Here is a 17368-nt window from a genome sequence, read left to right as displayed (position 1 = left end):
GGCTGTTTTTTTCGGCTAAAAACACCTTACTACATATGGTCGTTTTTTTTCGTCTAACAACACCTTACTATACATGGCTGTTTTTTTCGGCTAAAAACACCTAACTACATATGGTCGTTTTCTTTTTCGTTAAAACACCTTACTATTCATGGTGGCTTTTTTTTCGGCTACAAACATTTTACTATACATGGTCGTTTTTTCCGGCTAAAAACGCCCTTCTATACATAGTCGTTTTTTGTTTTGGGTTATTCATTTATTCATTCATCTTCCGTACCGCTTGATCCTCACGAGGGTCGCGGGGGTGCTGGAGCCTATCCCAGCTGTCACCGGGCAGTAGGCGAGGGACACCCTGATTCGGTAGCCAATCAATCGCAGGGCACACAGAGACGAACAACCATCCGCGCTCACACCTAGGGACAATTTAGAGTGTTCAATCAGCCTGCCATGCATATTTTTGGAATGTGGGAGAAAACCGGAGCACCCGGAGAAAACCCACGCAGGCCCGGGGAGAACATGCAAACTCCACACAGGGAGGCCGGAGCTGGAATCGAACCCGGTACCTCTGCACTGTGAAGCCGACGTGCTAACCACTGGACTACCGGGCCGCCCTTTCTAAAAGTTTTATTATACAATTTCTGTAAACTGTAATGCCTTTTTGAAATAACATTTCCCACTGAGGGGTTAAAATTGGCACAATAAATGACATGGAAAAAATACATTGGAGGTGTTTTGAGGGGGGGATCGTTAGGGGCTAATCCCAAACTCGGGACACAGCTAATCTGGACTACCGGGCCGCCCGTTTTGGGTTAATGTTCAATAAAATAAGTAAAAAGCCATTTCTTTGCTTGATGTTGCTATTTGCAGTCAGTAGCGTGCAATATTTAGTTTACCAAGTCGTTTATCAAAATGTATGCTAAATTTGTCATAAATATTTTAAAGAAAAGCTAAAGTTAAAAGAGGGCGTCCAGTGGTTAGCACGTTGGCTTCACAGTGCAGAGGTACCGGGTTCGATTCCAGCTCCGGCCTCCCTGTGTGGAGTTTGCATGTTCTCCCCGGGCCTGTGTGGGTTTTCTCCGGGTGCTCCGGTTTCCTCCCACATTCCAAAAACATGCGTGGCAGACTGATTGAACACTCTAAATTGTCCCGAGGTGTGAGTGTGAGTGTGAATGGTTGTTCGTTTCTGTGTGCCCTGCGATTGGCTGGCAACCGATTCAGGGTGTCCCTCGACTACTGCCCGAAGACAGCTGGGATAGGCTCCAGCACCCCCCGCGACCCTAGTGAGGATCAAGCGGATCGGAAGAAGATAAAGTTAAAAGAGCCGTTTTAGAGCCAAAATGCAGTAGTTTAGTTCGTCCACAAGGAGGCGCCCCCTTATCACGAATCTCCATTTTTGCCCCCCAAGCGTTCTCTCAATGCAAGACTCCCAAAAAGTCCATTTTCATCTAAAGGTACTTGCATGTGCCAGTATTTTTTTGTCGCTGACAAAATTCCGCTTAACACTAAAGCCCACTTATCAGTAACATAACCATTTAAACCTTACTTTCAAACCCAAACCCTTGTTTGAAACCCTAACTCCATTTTAAAATCCTACTTTGATTACTTCTCATCGAACAGAACTGTACGAAAGCTGCGTGACAGCGTGGATCGATCCTCATTGCAACCACGTTGACCTGTCCTTGAGTAAGACACCGAAGTGGGTTCACCTGATACGTTTCATAAAAGCAAGTCTTTATTCATTCTTTGCATTTCACAGAAGAGAAATAATAATTCTGATTTACATGAAATCAACACACGCAGCTAGAGGAGGCGTCTTGCCCGTCGTTGAGGTAGCCTCGTCCCCTCATGCACTCTCCGAAATCTCGTCCAGCAGAATCTTGCGCACCACGATCGGGTCCGCCCGGCCTTTGATCTCCTTTTGAACCGAGCCCATCAGCTTGTTCAGAACTTTTTGGTTGCCTGCTCGGAAGGCCTGCACCTTAATGCAACAAAGGGGAAAAAAATATCTTCCTTTCGATTGTAATGCAAATTATTTCTCTGTTTGTTTAGCACTTTGAAAGCGAATTTACAAAGTTGACTCGGCAGTTCCCAACCTCGTGCGGATGCGAGTCCACAACCATGGCGCAGACGTCGCGCAGCCGCTGCGCATCACTGACAAGACCCAAGTCCTGCTCGCTGACGATCTCAGCTGCCGTCTTTGCACCTGACTGCCTCCACATCTCCTGAAACACCTGGCGCGCGCACAAACACACACACAACCCCCCCCCCCCAAACACACACACACACACACACACACACACATGAAGAATTCCAACCACCACGGTTTGTGTCTTGTGTGTCTTTCCTGACCCGTTTGGCCACCGAGGAGGAGATGCTTCCCGCTTCCAAGAGCTCCAGCAGCTGGGCCATGGAGGACGGAGACACGGGACTGAAATCACAGCAAAGACAAGCATTGTATTGTCAACACCTCATCCATCCTTCCGGGGGGGGGGTCACCATAAACGTTCGTCCACCCAAACCATAAAATGCCTTTGTTTGATAATAAAATTGTAGATAAAAAAACAACAACAACACAACATCAAGATCTGCACTCGGCACGTTTGGTTTTGAGTTTTAAGTGAAACTCAATTCACCAATTCTCGCGTCAATGTGGTCCACGTGTCCTATTTTGATTAATATTGCGTTTGCGAAACAAGATGAAAGCAAAATGATCCTTTTGAAACAGGCCGGCGAGCTTCATGCCAACAACCACCGCAAAATAGTCGTTCATGGATAGTCCTGGTTTTAGAGGCAAGCAAAACAATCGAGGGCCACAGGTGGCCACGTTTGATCCGGACGTCACATCATCTTCCAGAGTCACGATTAGCGGAAGAGTTACATGACAGTTGACTGCCACCCCGTGGCAGCCAGTGAAAGTGCGTTGTTGTCACCTTTGGCCGACGTTCAAGTCCTGCTGTTTGAGGAGGGCCAGCAGCTCGTTGGTCACCCAGCCAATCACCTTCCTCGGCTCCCGGCCGGTGGCCTTCAGCACACGCTCAAAGTATTCCACCAGGCCGTCCTCGTTCTGCAACGCACGATGGCACTTCGGCGATGGCGTTTGAGTTGGACGCTCAGGTCGATTTCAAATAGTTGGTGTCACTGTCCTGCACCGCTTGCACTAACAACATGGCCGCAAACCGCAGCGAATTTTCAACGATACTGACCAGGAGGGTGAAGGCGTGCTCGAGCAGGATGCCGTGCGTCTCCACCAGCCTGTCTCTCGTCACGGCGGGCAGCTCGGGAAGCTCGGCCCTCAAACTCTGCGCCACCACCGCCCGCCGGACGTCGGTGCCCGCCGGGACCGAGGCCGAGTCTTCGTACACCATCAGAGGCGGCAGGTTGGGCTCGGGCATGAACCTGAATGGCAAAGATGACGATGCCATTCTAACTGACCCCCTGACTATTTTTTTTTAATACCGTTTTGCCTGTTAAGATACAATTTTGGTCAGAGCTCTTGTATTAGATCTCAGGTGTGGCTCATGTTCTCCTCATTCGATGCAGCGAGTTTTCACCTGTAGTCCTGGAGACCCTCTTTGTCCCTCATGGGCATGGTTGTCCTACAAAACCAAAAATCGGATCATGCACAAAGAATACAACCTAAATTCATTGGTCGGGACGGGAAAGCGTTTGCGAAAACGACGCTTGTTCATCATGACTAGTGTGACGATTAAGGAACCCGGCACCGGTCCCGCTCGTACCCAGATTTGGAATCGTAAGAGCGCGTCTCGTTGTGCACGATGCCTCCTGTGCGCAGGATGTCCATCTGTCTCTGGATCTCGTAATCTGGCCGTGAAAAAAAAAACATCCAGCCGTTTTCGGACGACATTTTATACGGCAGCGGAAATTGACGTCAAACGTGCCGGCGGGCTCGCCTCGCGGCATCGCACGCTTACCGATAGCCCTGGCCAGGTATCGGATGCTGTTGATGTTCTTCACCTCCGTCCTGACGCCGAGCGGTTCGCCAGGTCTGTGCACCGACACGTTGGCGTCGACTCTCAACTGGCCCTCTGTGGAGAAATCATCGGGGATCCGTTTCGGAGTGTACCAAACGTGGAACTGCCTCCCTCAGATCTTCTATTTGTGTTTTGAGTGAGTGAGCATCATACCCGACATGTTTCCTTGACAAGTGCCGAGAGCCTGCAGGATGAGCTGCAGCTCCCGGACGGCCGCCGCCGCCTCCTCGCCGCACGTCATGTCGGGCTCCATCACCAGCTCCATGAGGCCCACACCTGACCGAGACATCAGATGGCTTCAACGTCCCGTCGCTCAGGCGGCGGGCGGAGAGCAACACCACGACGGAGGGGGGGCGGCGCTCTTACCCGCCCGGTTGAGGTCGACGAGCGTCTGTCCGCGGGCGTCGTCGTGCAGGCTCTTGCCGCTGTCCTGCTCCAGCTGGATCTGCTTGACGCGGACGTTCTTCGGAACCACCCGGTTCCCTTTCTTGCCGCCGAGGAGGCTGTAGTTCAGCACGCCGTCCACCGCCACGGGCCGCCGCTGCTGCGTGATCTGGTAGCCCGCCTGACAAGAAACGTAGCGCATACTCAAATGCCAGCTAGCGTAGCGCGTCGTATCGGTCAGCCATATCTGCATTCGTTTTCGGTATCGGGTACTCGTGGAGGCCGCCGATACCAGCCACCGATACTAAAGGCAAAGAAAATCTGACATTGCGTAAGCCCTCCTCAGCAGGAGTTGGCGCTGGACCGCGGCAGTTTAACACATCGGTGAATCGTCACCTGCAGCAGACGGAAGGGTTTTGTTCACAATATCAACTTTTGCCATCTGAATGGAGCAATCGGTCAGCGGTAATCAGGTCAAAAAGAGATTCCCACCGAACCATTCTGGGTCATACTTCAAATTAAGCGGCTTGATGAGTGCTTTCCGGGTTGAAGAATTATGTCGAGCATCTCATTGAGCAGTGAGCGGGTCAAACGTCAACTTAGGACCAACAGCATTTTGTCACCGCTCACTGATGAAGACGTTCCAAAATCGATGAGCTCAATATTCCCCTCATGATGTGACAACATTTCAAAAATCTTGACCGTATGTTTAAAAACATATATATTTTATCTTATTATACAAACCAACACAATAAAACACCATAATGATCATCACATTACCGCTTAATCATGCTTTTTTGGGGGTGTGCGTCTCCATTTTCTGCCTATAGGGGGCAGTCAAACCAAACTGCAAAAAGCTCTTGGTGCCAAGCAGTATTTGAACTCAATTCACGCGAAAGAAGCAAAAGATGTTGGTGGCCCCCCCCACCTCTAAATTAAATACCCGCTCTCCTTCTTGCTCTTCTCTTAGCTTCCATCAAAAGTTGGAGGGCATATGCTCAGTGGCAGAATAACGAGCGCCAGTTTAACATCCTGGGTCTTAAAAAGTGCTCAGTACGATTAATATGCCAAATATGAAATAATAAGAAAGAACTGCAAGTCAATGATATTGAAATTCGAGGCTGGCTGCACCTGTTCATTAAAATGCAGCGGCTGCGCTGTTGCCTTTACACTCTCAAGGTTTCTTTTCTTTTTTTTTTCTCCTTCTTGAAAAGCACGAGAATAATAAATATTTCATCTGTTTCTCGTATTCCTCGCGCTGCCCCCTCAGTGCGTACGAGCTGCCCACGTTGCCGCGGCAACCGTATCGTAAAAGGTGACTCATACTCCACGAGCAAGGTGGGAAAGGAGCGCAGTGGTGGGACTTCACTGACAGAAGAGCTTCACCGGGAAAACGTGAATGTGGTCATTTGAGCAAAATTTATGATCATTCATCACGATCATCCTTGATCAACGTATACATTTCAACTGATTAACAAGTATTAGTTTTAGGGTATGTTTATATCTCTTGAAATCATTTTTGGAATAAGATTTTTTTTCCAGTATGGAAGAAAAATATTTTAAAATATTATTTGTTTAAAATATAATGTGCACATTTTTTGTACTTTTTTTTTGTTTTTGTTAAAGATTTTGAATATATTATCTGAACCGCTGTATGTTCACGAGGGTCAGAGCCTCTCCTGGCTGGATTTGGGCGGACACACACACACACACACGGAAACATGGGCAAAAATAATATCATTTGCCTTTTGTATATCTACTGATATGTGCACAAGTGGCGGGCCATACTGCTGTTCAACAAGAACGCCAGCTAGTCATCCGTCGGATTTTAATGGCCAGCGTTTTTTTTGCTGGAACATATCAATAATGCACATTGCACAATGTCATTTACAAATGAATCTTTTCCCGCCATTTTTTTCAATGCCGGCAGGGAAAATTAACAATCAGCAAGTCTATTGTTTGCTTGTTTTTTTTTTTTTTGTTAGTTTCGTTTTAATGGATCTCCTGAGTGTTCTGACCTGGAGGACAGCTCCCATAGCAGAGCTCTGCGAGAGAGAACGTAGCCAGCTGATGTCACGGTAAGCCACCCGCGCTAAATCCAAGTCACTCATTTGGTTGCCTAACACTGCCAAGCTCAAGCTCCTTAATAATCCCCAGCAAACAAATGAAAGGAGCCCCTAAAAATGAAGTGAGGAAACAACGTTTTGGACCGAAAACTCACAGGGAGATCGGCATAAAAGTAGTGCTTCCGGTCAAAAAGAGACTTTCTGTTGATGCGGCAGTTGAGAGCCAAGGCCGTCATGACGGCTGCCTCCACACAGCGTTTGTTCAGGACCTGGCGAGGTACAAATGGCGGTGACGATTCCTGACAAACCAAAGATGTGAGGATATGACGCTTGGGATGGAAAGTACTTACAGGTAACGTGCCAGGTAAGGAGGCATCGAAGAAGGACACGAGGGAGTTTGGAGGCGACAGGAAGCGGACTGCCGAGCCGGAGAACATTTTAGTGCGGGAGTGAATCTGGGCGTGGATCTCCAGGCCCACCACACCTTCCAGCCGCATGGGAACGCTGCAAAGTCAAGAATAAAGTCAGAATATGACAAGAAAGTTTTTACAATTAAGTTGGGATACTATTGAGTCAAATGTTTGTTGAAGAATAAAGCTACATTGTTATGTGTAAAAAAAACAACAACAACAATTAAATCATGTTAACTGTTGTGTTAAGCGCTTTGTTACAGCTGCAGCTGTTGTGAAAGCGCTATATAAATCAGCATGTATTATTTTGTATTGTATATTACTGGTAGGATTACGCTGGACTGTTATGCGAATAGTCAAACGAGGAAGCAACAATACAAAGGTCTTGAAAAATATCAACCTTTAAAGGCTATCGTTGCTGCGTAATGAGAAAAGTTCTCAAAATAAAGTTTGCAATTTATGAGGAACAACGTCATACTGTTGGAACTAAAAAGGTGAAAAATTACAATAGCTTTCATGTTGTCAGGTGTAGATGTATTTTGATTTGTCGACTTTACAAGACACCGTGTGGGAAGGGGTGTCGTAGTCAAATGACAAGAAAAATATCGTAGCGACAAGCCCGTACAGACGAGCTAGCAGGTTAGCAGCGAAATTTATTTCAGTTTATCGTCCTCACCAACCTTTTAGTCGTGCTCTGCAACTGACCATTATATCGCGGACATTCTACGTTCAAACCCCGGACTGTAAAATACGTATTAGGACACAATAATAATGTTCGTTTCATCATTTTGGAGCGAACTCTTGCTGCAGCGACAGGGGCTGCCATGTTTGTTATTGAAGCGCAGTTACACATGGGAATTGTAGTTCTTCAAGGTGTGAGACACATTTCCGGGTTGTTTGGCGTGGTATAAACTGGAATCAATGAATACACTTGGAAGGCAATAAGACCAAAATTGGTAATGTAATTCGGCATAAAAAACGCTCAATTTCCTGAATAATTCGTAAAGTTTGTCAAAACTAGCAATCATGGTTTCAGTGTACAATTTGATTTTTCAATGTTCAAAATAAATCAGATCGGGATCGCGTATCTTGTGAAACGTTCTTTAGTTTCCACACCTACACCGAATGTACAAGACCGAGACCCTTGCCAGGCAATGGCGATTTGTAGTTTATGAGAGTAGGGGGAAGCAAAGTAGGGAAATGACGAAATATTTGAACGTGTTCTTTTAAGCAGTTTGTTGCGGACCCTCCTGCCACTGCAGAGTACAGTACGGTACCATGTTCAAGGAGTGTGGCTCCACGCAGGAAGAGTCGTTCGTCAACGGGTGTACCGGACGTTAGACTTTTAAAAATGACGTATTTCCGGGTTAACGTTTGGCGGGACGAGTTGGAAGAGGAGCTCAAACCTTGGAACGACGTCGCTTCAACATGATGGCCACAAACGGAAAGACATGCGACAACGGTCCGGTGAACGGGACCGCGTCACATGCCGGTACCTCGGGTGAGGAGAATCGCTTCACATTCAGCCCGCAGCCGAGCGTGGAGGACATCCGTCGCATGCAGGCCGAGTTCACCGACGAGCGCGATTGGAACAAGTTCCACCAGCCGCGCAACCTCCTCTTGGCAATGGTGGGCGAAGTAGGCGAGGTCTCGGAGCTCTTCCAGTGGAAGGGCGAGGTGGCCGAAGGCCTGCCCGACTGGAGCGACTCGGAGCGGGAGCAACTGGCCCATGAGCTGAGCGACGTCTTCATCTACCTGGTGGAGCTAGCCGAGAAATGCCGCGTAGACCTGCCCCAAGCTGTCCTCCGTAAAATGGCCTTGAACAGACTCAAGTACCCCGCAAGCAAAGTGCAGGGCTCGGCCAAGAAGTACACCGAATATAAAGACTGATTTTATTTTTATACAATGTGGGACTTTGGTGGTGGCGATCATGTCTTCAGCTGCTGTTTGGACACCGTCAGTGGTCTTGAAACTTATTTTCGTGCTCAAAGTTACTTTCAGACAGCCGACAATGCTTTTACAGGTTTTTAAAAAAAAAATCATTTCCACGGGTCATCTAAACCCAATTTGGAAATAGTCCACACAAATGTAATATAACTATGTTGTGAAACTTTAGGCATGTCACAAGCCCCGCGTTTTTGTTTCACTTGTGCTTTTTTCTGTGAAAGCATTCAAAGTAAAATGTTCTTAAACTTTGAATTACAGTCGTCATTCCAACATAGTATTTTTGCTTAAAATTACATGAAAGTTTACAATTTTTTTCTCCCATTTATGACACCTTGTATTTAAAGCTAATTCATTTAACATGAATGATGAAACTACAATAACAAATCAATACCATTATGAACAGCTGATTGCAAAACCAGTTTCCAAAGAATTTACATTGCTGTGTACATTGTAATGTTCATTCCATTAAAAAAGGCTTTGACACTCCCAGTTAAAGTTGACTGTCAAGATAAACATCAAAGACAAGACTACGTTTTGAGTTTCAAACAAAATAAAATTGCTTTAAAAATGGCCCTGCTAGCTTAAGGCAAACCTAATGGAAAACGCAATTAGGCGGGCTAGCGAGTAGCGCTGCTAGTGCTGTGTTATAACCATTTAATAAATGATTTGAACACAACCAGAGAGTACCCACAACTTTATCCTCGGTGTAAATTAACTATTACAATGTAATGAGTCAGAGTAGAGTAGCATTGCCGATTTGTTTGAATGACAGGATTAAGAAACATAACCGAGATGGTCACGAATTGTGACGAAAATCACTTTCAGCACAAAATGTTGATTTTGACTGACAGTGCCAGAGAAGTGTTACCTATGGTTTGCCTCACCACTGATCACAGAGCGTCTCATACGTGAGCGTGGCGAGAGGCTTTTTTTCCTGAATAATAGAAAGCTTTTTCCTTGCCTCCACCACCAGCATGCCTACCTACGTTTGGCGCGTGGAGAACAACGGCCGGCCGGCGGCGACGTCCCGGCTCAGCTCAGTATTGACTGATCAAAGTGGCGGAGTGTGACTGCGGAAACTGGACTCAAGAAAAAGCAGCCCGCCTGCACTGTCTGTTCTCATTTTGTGCATTGAACCCACGTTTAAGTGAGAGATTGCTAAATTGGGGGGGGCGGTGGGGGAGGGGTTCTCATACGGCGCTTTTGAGCTCGTATCAGAACTCCGGCATTAGAAAGGAGAATAATGCCCACTTGGAGTTGTGGAACATAAAGATACACACAGTATATAAATTAAAAAACAAACAATGAATACATTTACATACCAAAAATATTTTTAAAAGCTGCATCTTGAATTTTTAAATATTTAAAAATATATATTTTATATGTCTCCATGTACTGATAAAAATAACTCATTTTTTGCAAATATTTCAAACACATTGTTACTTCTCAATTTATGGAAACATTGTTTTAATATTTTTACTGTACAACAAAACCACATCAATGTGAATAAAATAGAAACGAAAATAAATCCAAATGGGCGGCCCGGTAAGTCCAGTGGTTAGCACGTCGGCTTCACAGTGCAGAGGTACCGGGTTCGATTCCAGCTCCGGCCTTCCTGTGTGGAGTTTGCATGTTCTCCCCGGGCCTGCGTGGGTTTTCTCCGGGTGCTCCGGTTTCCTCCCACATTCCAAAAACATGCGTGGCAGGCTGATTGAACACTCTAAATTGTCCCTAGGTGTGAGTGTGAGTGCGAATGGTTGTTCGTTTCTGTGTGCCCTGCGATTGGCTGGCAACCGATTCAGGGTGTCCCCCGCCTACTGCCCGAAGACAGCTGGGATAGGCTCCAGCACCCCCCGCGACCCAAGTGAGGATCAAGCGGCTCTGAAGATGAATGAATGAATGAATAAATCCAAATGAAAAATCTGGAAAAAAACCCCCAAAACAATTCTGGGGGCTGAATTGTGAACGTTGAGGTGGTGCACGGTGATAGCGGCGCGCGTTGTACTTCAACTGCACACTCTCTGAATGGCCTCCAAGGCTATCCTTCATCAAAGAGACTGTTGCTACGAAGTACCGTTGCTACGGAGGAGGAGGGGGGCGGCCTCCCCATCACTCAGACACGGACCACCGAATGGGGGAGCCCCATCTCACTTCATTGCCAACCTGATGCTGGCGGCTTGGAAGGAAAAAAAAATCTTGAAAGTGTGGAGAAAATGGGTCAGAGTAACACAAGTGGGTGATGTTTTTTTGGGGGGTTATTTTGTAGGATGTGTCACTATTATCGCCACCGCCCACAGATGGCTGCAACGAGGCTGTATTTGAAGGCAGATGACATCGTACTGTCCATCAATTGCAGCGAGGAAAAAAAAAAGATGGATGTCGTACGCTATTTGAAATGACCCTCAAATCTCGCCTTATTTTCAGGATTTGGTTGCCCTAATTTGAAATGTCCTTCAAATGCAGCCAGAAAAGTGTGAGGCATGATGTGTTTTGATGTTTGTTGTTGAACTCGGTGTACTATCCAGACATTTTGCTTCCACACTAAGGCGAGCTTGTTTCATTCCAGCATAGCGATGAGCCCCTGCTAGCCGATCCAACTTTGCCTTTGTGATCAAGTGTGCAGCAGAACCCAACCTGCCCTGGGCGCCTTTGTCCACGCGTCCAGGGTTTTTTTTTCTTTTCTTACCGGGTCATCACACGGTCGCCACTTCCTGCATCTTTCTTCTTCTCCATTTGTTCCCAGCCAAGGAATTTGTGGACCCTCTGCGTGACTTCGTATCACTCTTGAGGGGGGGGGGGGGACAAAATAAATAATAATAAGAATAATACGTAAATAAATAAGACAGAAAACCGCAAATGACAACACAACAAAAGGAATTTACAATAGTACATTTTTAACGCTTTCATGCAGCCTGTAACCTGATCACACGATAAGCTGTCCACTGTCGTAACCGTCGTCCCTGAAAGGGTTACATTTGGTGTTTCAAATATTTTAAGATGAGCTTTTTGTTTTTTTCCTCGCTTTTCCATGAGCTGAAAAAAAATGACAAAAGAGACCGACATTTTGTGCTTTAGGTATTCCTGATATATATTCAGTACATATGTATACATACAGTGTATTTAAAATATATATATATAATTTTGATCCTTTGTAAAATATGAACATATATATTCGGTTTCTTTGTATTGAGAATTAAAGATGAATTAGAAATATATATCATCATAAATACAATTCCTACAATAATAATAATAATAAATAAATATATATAAATATATATGTATATGTATTTATATATAATGCTTACAATACTTTTAATAATTTAAAAAAAATCTTCACTGTGTGTGTGGCAGGTTACATTGTCCATTAAGGAGATCTGCCTCTCATCTACTCGGGACCTCCCACCCCGTCATGTGTGTTTGTGGTTGTTTTGGTCCAGTGGCTGTTTCAGGGTGAGGTGGATAGGGAGGGGGGCAATGCCCGGCATCTACAGGGAGGCTCGTTTAATTATTGTACACACGACTCGTCTCATATTACCTAATAATTGCTTTTCTCTGGCGCTGCGCAACGAGGAAATGGCGTTCGGGATCGATGGTTTTGCCACATATTTCATCACGGGGGGGGGGGGGGGGGGGAGAAAAACAAAACATCAATAAACAACAAAGATTTTCACGGTCGGCGATAGCATCGCCGGTCCTTAAAGGCTTTAATCACTATCAGAGAACAAAATATGCCTCTCGTTCGGGGGACACGCGCGATTCGTTTTTTCGCCGGAGAGACGTGAGGGTGCGAATTATGTGTGACAAATGGTGGATTTTTGGATCCTTTTTACATAATAATTAGTGGAAGCTGCTCCAAAGGGGGCGCTAGAGTGCCGCCTTGTTGCTCAGTTGAATTGAGTTGAATAAAAAGGAGAAAAAAAGGAGAATTAAAAAAAAACATTGAAAAAAATCAAAATATACATCTTGTTCTATATATATATTGCGCGTCGTCCCGCACGCGGTCTGTCCTTCCGTCTGTCCCTTTTCAAAACGTACCTACTTCACCGCGCCGCCACTGCGCCGCTCAGGCAGTGGCTCACTACGATCGCGCGGGCATCTTAGCGAAAAAATATTGTCTACCCACAAGCATTGCAATGAAATTGTTAGTTATTTAGTAGAGCTAAACATCTCTTTATTTTCGCGATAAGCAATGAAGATGAACAAAAAGTTGAACCAAGCAACAACACTTTTGTGGGCCGAAGGCCCACCTTACCAGCCTTCCGCAGGAACTAGCTGATGAGCCGCCCGGAGGGCGGCGAACCAGCTAGTACAGTATATTTGGACGAGCAAATATTGACAAATAAAATTGTTTAACCCTTTCAAGGAGAGCGGTTATGAAAGTGGACGTCTGATCATTTGATCAGTTTACAGGGTGCGTGAACGGCTTCATTTCTGACCGTTTTGTTACACGCGTCCACTTTGGAGCGCAAAAATCTTAACCCGGCGACTCGTATTATAAGTTTGACATGTGCAGTAACTCCCCTTCGACGCAACAGATCGGGCCTTCCATTCCTAAATGCATTTCCCCACCTAAGAGCTGTCATTACTTGCCACCGGCTTTTAACTCATTCAGTACCAGCCAATTCTAGACCAAGTCTGAAAAGACGTTTGAAAACGTCTTTGGGAGTGAATGAGTTAAGAGCGGATGTGCGTTGACAATTTATCGTACTTCTGCAATTTGAAAGCAACCTTTTGTCATGCCGGTTTTCTATGACTGCTCTCGTTTTGGACTCACTGCCCCCTGCATAAGACAAGCGTGCCTGCGTGCGTGCGTGTTGGAACCTTCTTCCCCATCACGACTGATCTCGCGTGAGGTCAAAACGTTTGAAATGACAGTTTGACCAACCAGCTGGAATCCCCTTTTCTCATTTGCACTTGAACAAAACGCACGTCTTTCCCTAATACAAGCACAGGGTGCGAGGGAAAATGGGGTTTGACGAGGGGGCGGGGTATACCGGACAAAAGCCAGGCCATTGGCACTGGTACTCTTTTCAAGAGACGGAGGCGCACTGCTCTCTATTAAGGGGGTGTTGCTGAAGAGGTCCGTTCCCACCGCCAAACGCTGGACAGATGGGACGGGAGAGGCCCAGAGTACTTTTCAGGCCGTTTTTTTGTTTTTTTTTCCCTCGCAGAGGCTTTCACAATGCTCACATTTTGATGATGTGCATCGTCAACATTCGACTGCATAGGTGGAAAAAGCGTCATGTTGCCCATCTATCGTGGGTGTTCTTGCTTGTCGCATATGCGAGCTGGAATATGCTCTAAAATGACTGAATCGAAACCAAAAGAGCGACTTCCTGTTTAATTTTGGGCATGGGTCCTTGAAACTTTTTCCATGTCCGCCCGCCTTTGATGCCAATTTTGGATTGGAGTGACACGGCCTAGTTTTTTTTTTTCCCCCAAACTTCCCAGGCCCCATTTACATAAAACCACCTCAAATAAATCTCCTTGAAACTAAAATAACTGACCTACTGTTAAATTTCCTTGTGATCAGAGAAGTCCACCAAATTTGAAGGCAATCTGTGAAACTGCGCGGGGGGTAGTTTTTCCAAACTTTTCATTTTCATGAAATCTGACATAAAATGTCTACATCAAAATCAAAATGGCTGACTTCCTGTTCGGTTTTGAGCACGGGTCTTTGAGATTCTTTTGTGCGTCCTGTTGCGATCGACGTGTCCACCAAATTCGGTGTTTTTCAGTGAAACTGGTGGCGGGTGCCATTTTTCATGAAATTTTACTCAAAATTTGCCAGTCTGGTTTGATCCAAAATGGTTTCCTGTTTAGTTTTGATCACAGCCGTTTTTGTTGTTATGAGAAACATGGCCGCCAAATGTAATGCTGATTTGTGAAACTGGATCTCCGCGGCTAATTTTTCCAAACTTTTCAAGGCCTCTGAAATGAGTGATTTGAACAAAAACCTGGTGCCAAGTCAAAACATGGTGCTACGTGTCAATGACACCCGGCGGGGGGAGTTGCTATGATAGTAGCATGTCTAAGTCGTGACATACAATGCAAATGAAATGATCTGAAGTCATGTCAATGACGTGGAAAAGTCGCGGTAGGGAAAAATGCCATCTTGATGCATAATTAGGTGACAAAATATCCCGACAACACACGTGGGGACGGGAAAAGTGGTGAAATTAGACCAACGCCCCCCCCCCCCCCCCACGCGTCAGTGCTTTTTAGCATATTTGTTGCACATTTTAAAAGGAAATGTGGGTCACGGCCGCGCTCTGCGTAAAATGTTTGCATGAATTGCGAATGAGCAGCTTTTGGAGCTCGTCCCTAAAGACGCTGCTTCGTTTTATTCAGTCTGCTTGGATTTTTGTTGATTTCACACACAGCCTGGTGAGGTAAAACCAAAATGAAATGAAAACTGCTCATTTATATCTCATGCTGGTTACAGTCTACTGACACCAGGGGGCCAAGTAGGGCAAAGTATTCACGGGAGTAAAAAAAAAAAAAAGAATCTGATAATTTTGTTTTCTTGCCGCCTGAGATGACGTCTCACAAGATTTGCTGCCGCAAATATGCCAGGAAAACACGACATAAATCACTTCAACATAGTTCCTTGGCATCTAAATACCACAAGATGGCGCCCCCACAAAGAAAAAAATAGAAAAAGATGTGAAATCCTGAATATGAGAGTAATAAATCATCCTCGATGCCCGATGGAGGTTGTGACACAGCAATGAACTCATCACGCATGGCGGATGGATGAGCGGCAATGAGCGTCCTGCCTTGGTGCCCCCCCCCCCCCCGACCCGCCTCCCTTAATCGCGGCCATCTTCCCTGGACCGGCTCCATTAATTCAGGATGGAGGAGGGTGACATTGTGTCCGTAATGGCCGCTTTTATGTCTGACAATAAAAGGTTCAATGCGAGCCCCCCCCTTTTTTTTTTAAAGGGACGCTGTTTTCAGTCCAAGTCACACAACCTCCCAAAGAGCCAACATGTGATTCATCGCACAGATATGCACATATTTGTATAAAAGCTTATAACCAAGCGTATTCTCTCTTGCGATTATACGTCGTAGAATCGTCGTCCTAATCCGGCAAATTCAGAGATCGAAACGTAATTTAACCCCCCCCCACCCTTTTTTTTTGTGGGTGTGAGTGCTGTACCTTTTCATCGGTTAACCAGCATCCTTGTTTTGAATTTCCTTTCCTTTCCCTATTTTGGCCCGGCAAGACCAACTCATGCAAATTCAATTTGCCGCCGTCTGGAGAGCGCCGCACACGGCTTCAATAACGGCAACCTGGCCGCCGGGACGTCATTAGGATGCGCCGAGCGCCACCGGAGAGACCCGGAGAGGGACCGATCAATTCCGGCGCAGAAGGAACGATTCGACTTTGGCGGCGGGCGGCGTCAGTCCGATGTCGGGTTGAGGCGTGGCGGGAGGCTGAGGGGCGGAGATTAGGCATTGTGGGAAGGACGCTTATCATCTATTTGGGAATCCCGAGAGATTCGAATTGGAGTCGGCGTGCGCATTATGAAGGGGGGGTGGTTGCGGCACGGAGGCCTTCATATTAAAATGGACAGAAAAAAAGGCGCGCACACACACAAGGCCACAGAGCGAGGGTGCTGGAGCCTAACCCAGCCGTCTTCGGGCAGTAGGCGGGGACACCCTGAACCGATCGCCTGCCAATCGCAGGGCACAGAGAGGCAAACAACCATCCGCGCTCATACTCACACCTCGGGATAATTTGGAGTGTTCAATCGGCCTGCCACGCATGTTTTTGGAATGTGGAAGGAAACCGGAGTACCCGGAGAAAAGCCACGCAGGCACAGGGAGAACATGCAAACTCCACACAGGGAGGCCGGCAATTCAAATGTGGTGGGTGAAGAAATGACAGCAAGTGTGAACGCTGAGCTCATCGCAACGCCAACTGCCGATTTCTGGATAAGTCGAGCTGAGGAACGTGACTTCCCGTCCTTTCTCTCTGTTAGCCAATCAGTTCCTGTCACCGCTTCAACACAACGAGACTGCAAAATTGATATTTGGGCTTGTCTCATAACAGTGAAACTCTTATCAACTCTTTCACGGGTAATATTCAGATTTTTCTCTTCACTTATATTCTCATAAAAAAATTTTTGTGAATATTATCATTTTTTTTTGGGAGTGGGGGTGGGGGGGGGGTATTTCGCCCTCATGACAAATGCGAGATATTGTGGCCACAATTGTCGGAACTGGAGTGGAATTTTGTTCCGTTTGTCCCCCACTCTATTCATTGAAAGCTCTGAAATTTTTCCAGAATGCATCATTTGCGCCTTTGCGAGTTGTTCTCACCCAACGTGCTGCATTTTTTTGTGTGTTTCAGCGCGGAAAGAATCACAGAGTAAGGCAGCCAGCACAATCTTTCCAAAAAGAAAAGAAATAATTAGCAGCCAAGACGAGGGCTCCGTTCGACAGCTCTACGAGGCTAATTCAGGACCCCCTGCAGGCGGAACGCTTTGGATTTAGGGGGCCAATGAGAGCAAAATAAATCATACAGTCGCGTAAACAAAGCCTGCTGCGCAGCATCAGAATTCAC

General features: G+C 46.2%; 2 protein-coding genes across 3 annotated transcripts; one reads left to right on the top strand and one right to left on the bottom strand.

The window, feature by feature from the left end:
* Positions 1-1707: 1707 nt before the first annotated feature.
* gatb (glutamyl-tRNA(Gln) amidotransferase, subunit B) lies at positions 1708-7712 on the bottom strand. Of its 2 annotated transcripts, none has more exons than XM_052083667.1 (13): positions 7530-7712; positions 6790-6943; positions 6595-6708; positions 4356-4554; positions 4143-4265; positions 3930-4043; positions 3735-3819; positions 3549-3593; positions 3201-3393; positions 2928-3061; positions 2347-2425; positions 2091-2228; positions 1708-1975 (listed from the first exon to the last, which is right to left on the bottom strand). In XM_052083667.1, exons 1-13 carry the CDS (start codon positions 7700-7702, stop codon positions 1841-1843), a joined length of 1686 nt encoding a protein of 561 aa, XP_051939627.1. In that variant the 5' UTR covers positions 7703-7712; the 3' UTR covers positions 1708-1840. The 2 variants fall into 2 exon arrangements, with proteins under 2 accessions (XP_051939627.1, XP_051939628.1); XM_052083668.1 differs by lacking the exon at positions 7530-7712 and adding an exon at positions 7356-7445.
* A 108-nt stretch (positions 7713-7820) lies between these two features.
* On the top strand, positions 7821-9048 carry dctpp1 (dCTP pyrophosphatase 1). Its single transcript, XM_052083705.1, has one exon. The coding sequence runs from the start codon at positions 8278-8280 to the stop codon at positions 8737-8739; it is 462 nt and encodes a 153-aa protein (XP_051939665.1). The 5' UTR covers positions 7821-8277; the 3' UTR covers positions 8740-9048.
* Positions 9049-17368: the final 8320 nt, after the last annotated feature.

The sequence above is a fragment of the Hippocampus zosterae genome, chromosome 13 (genome assembly GCF_025434085.1).
Source record: "Hippocampus zosterae strain Florida chromosome 13, ASM2543408v3, whole genome shotgun sequence".
NCBI classification, from domain to species: Eukaryota; Metazoa; Chordata; class Actinopteri; order Syngnathiformes; family Syngnathidae; genus Hippocampus; species Hippocampus zosterae.
This window is presented reverse-complemented; position numbering and strand designations above follow the sequence as displayed.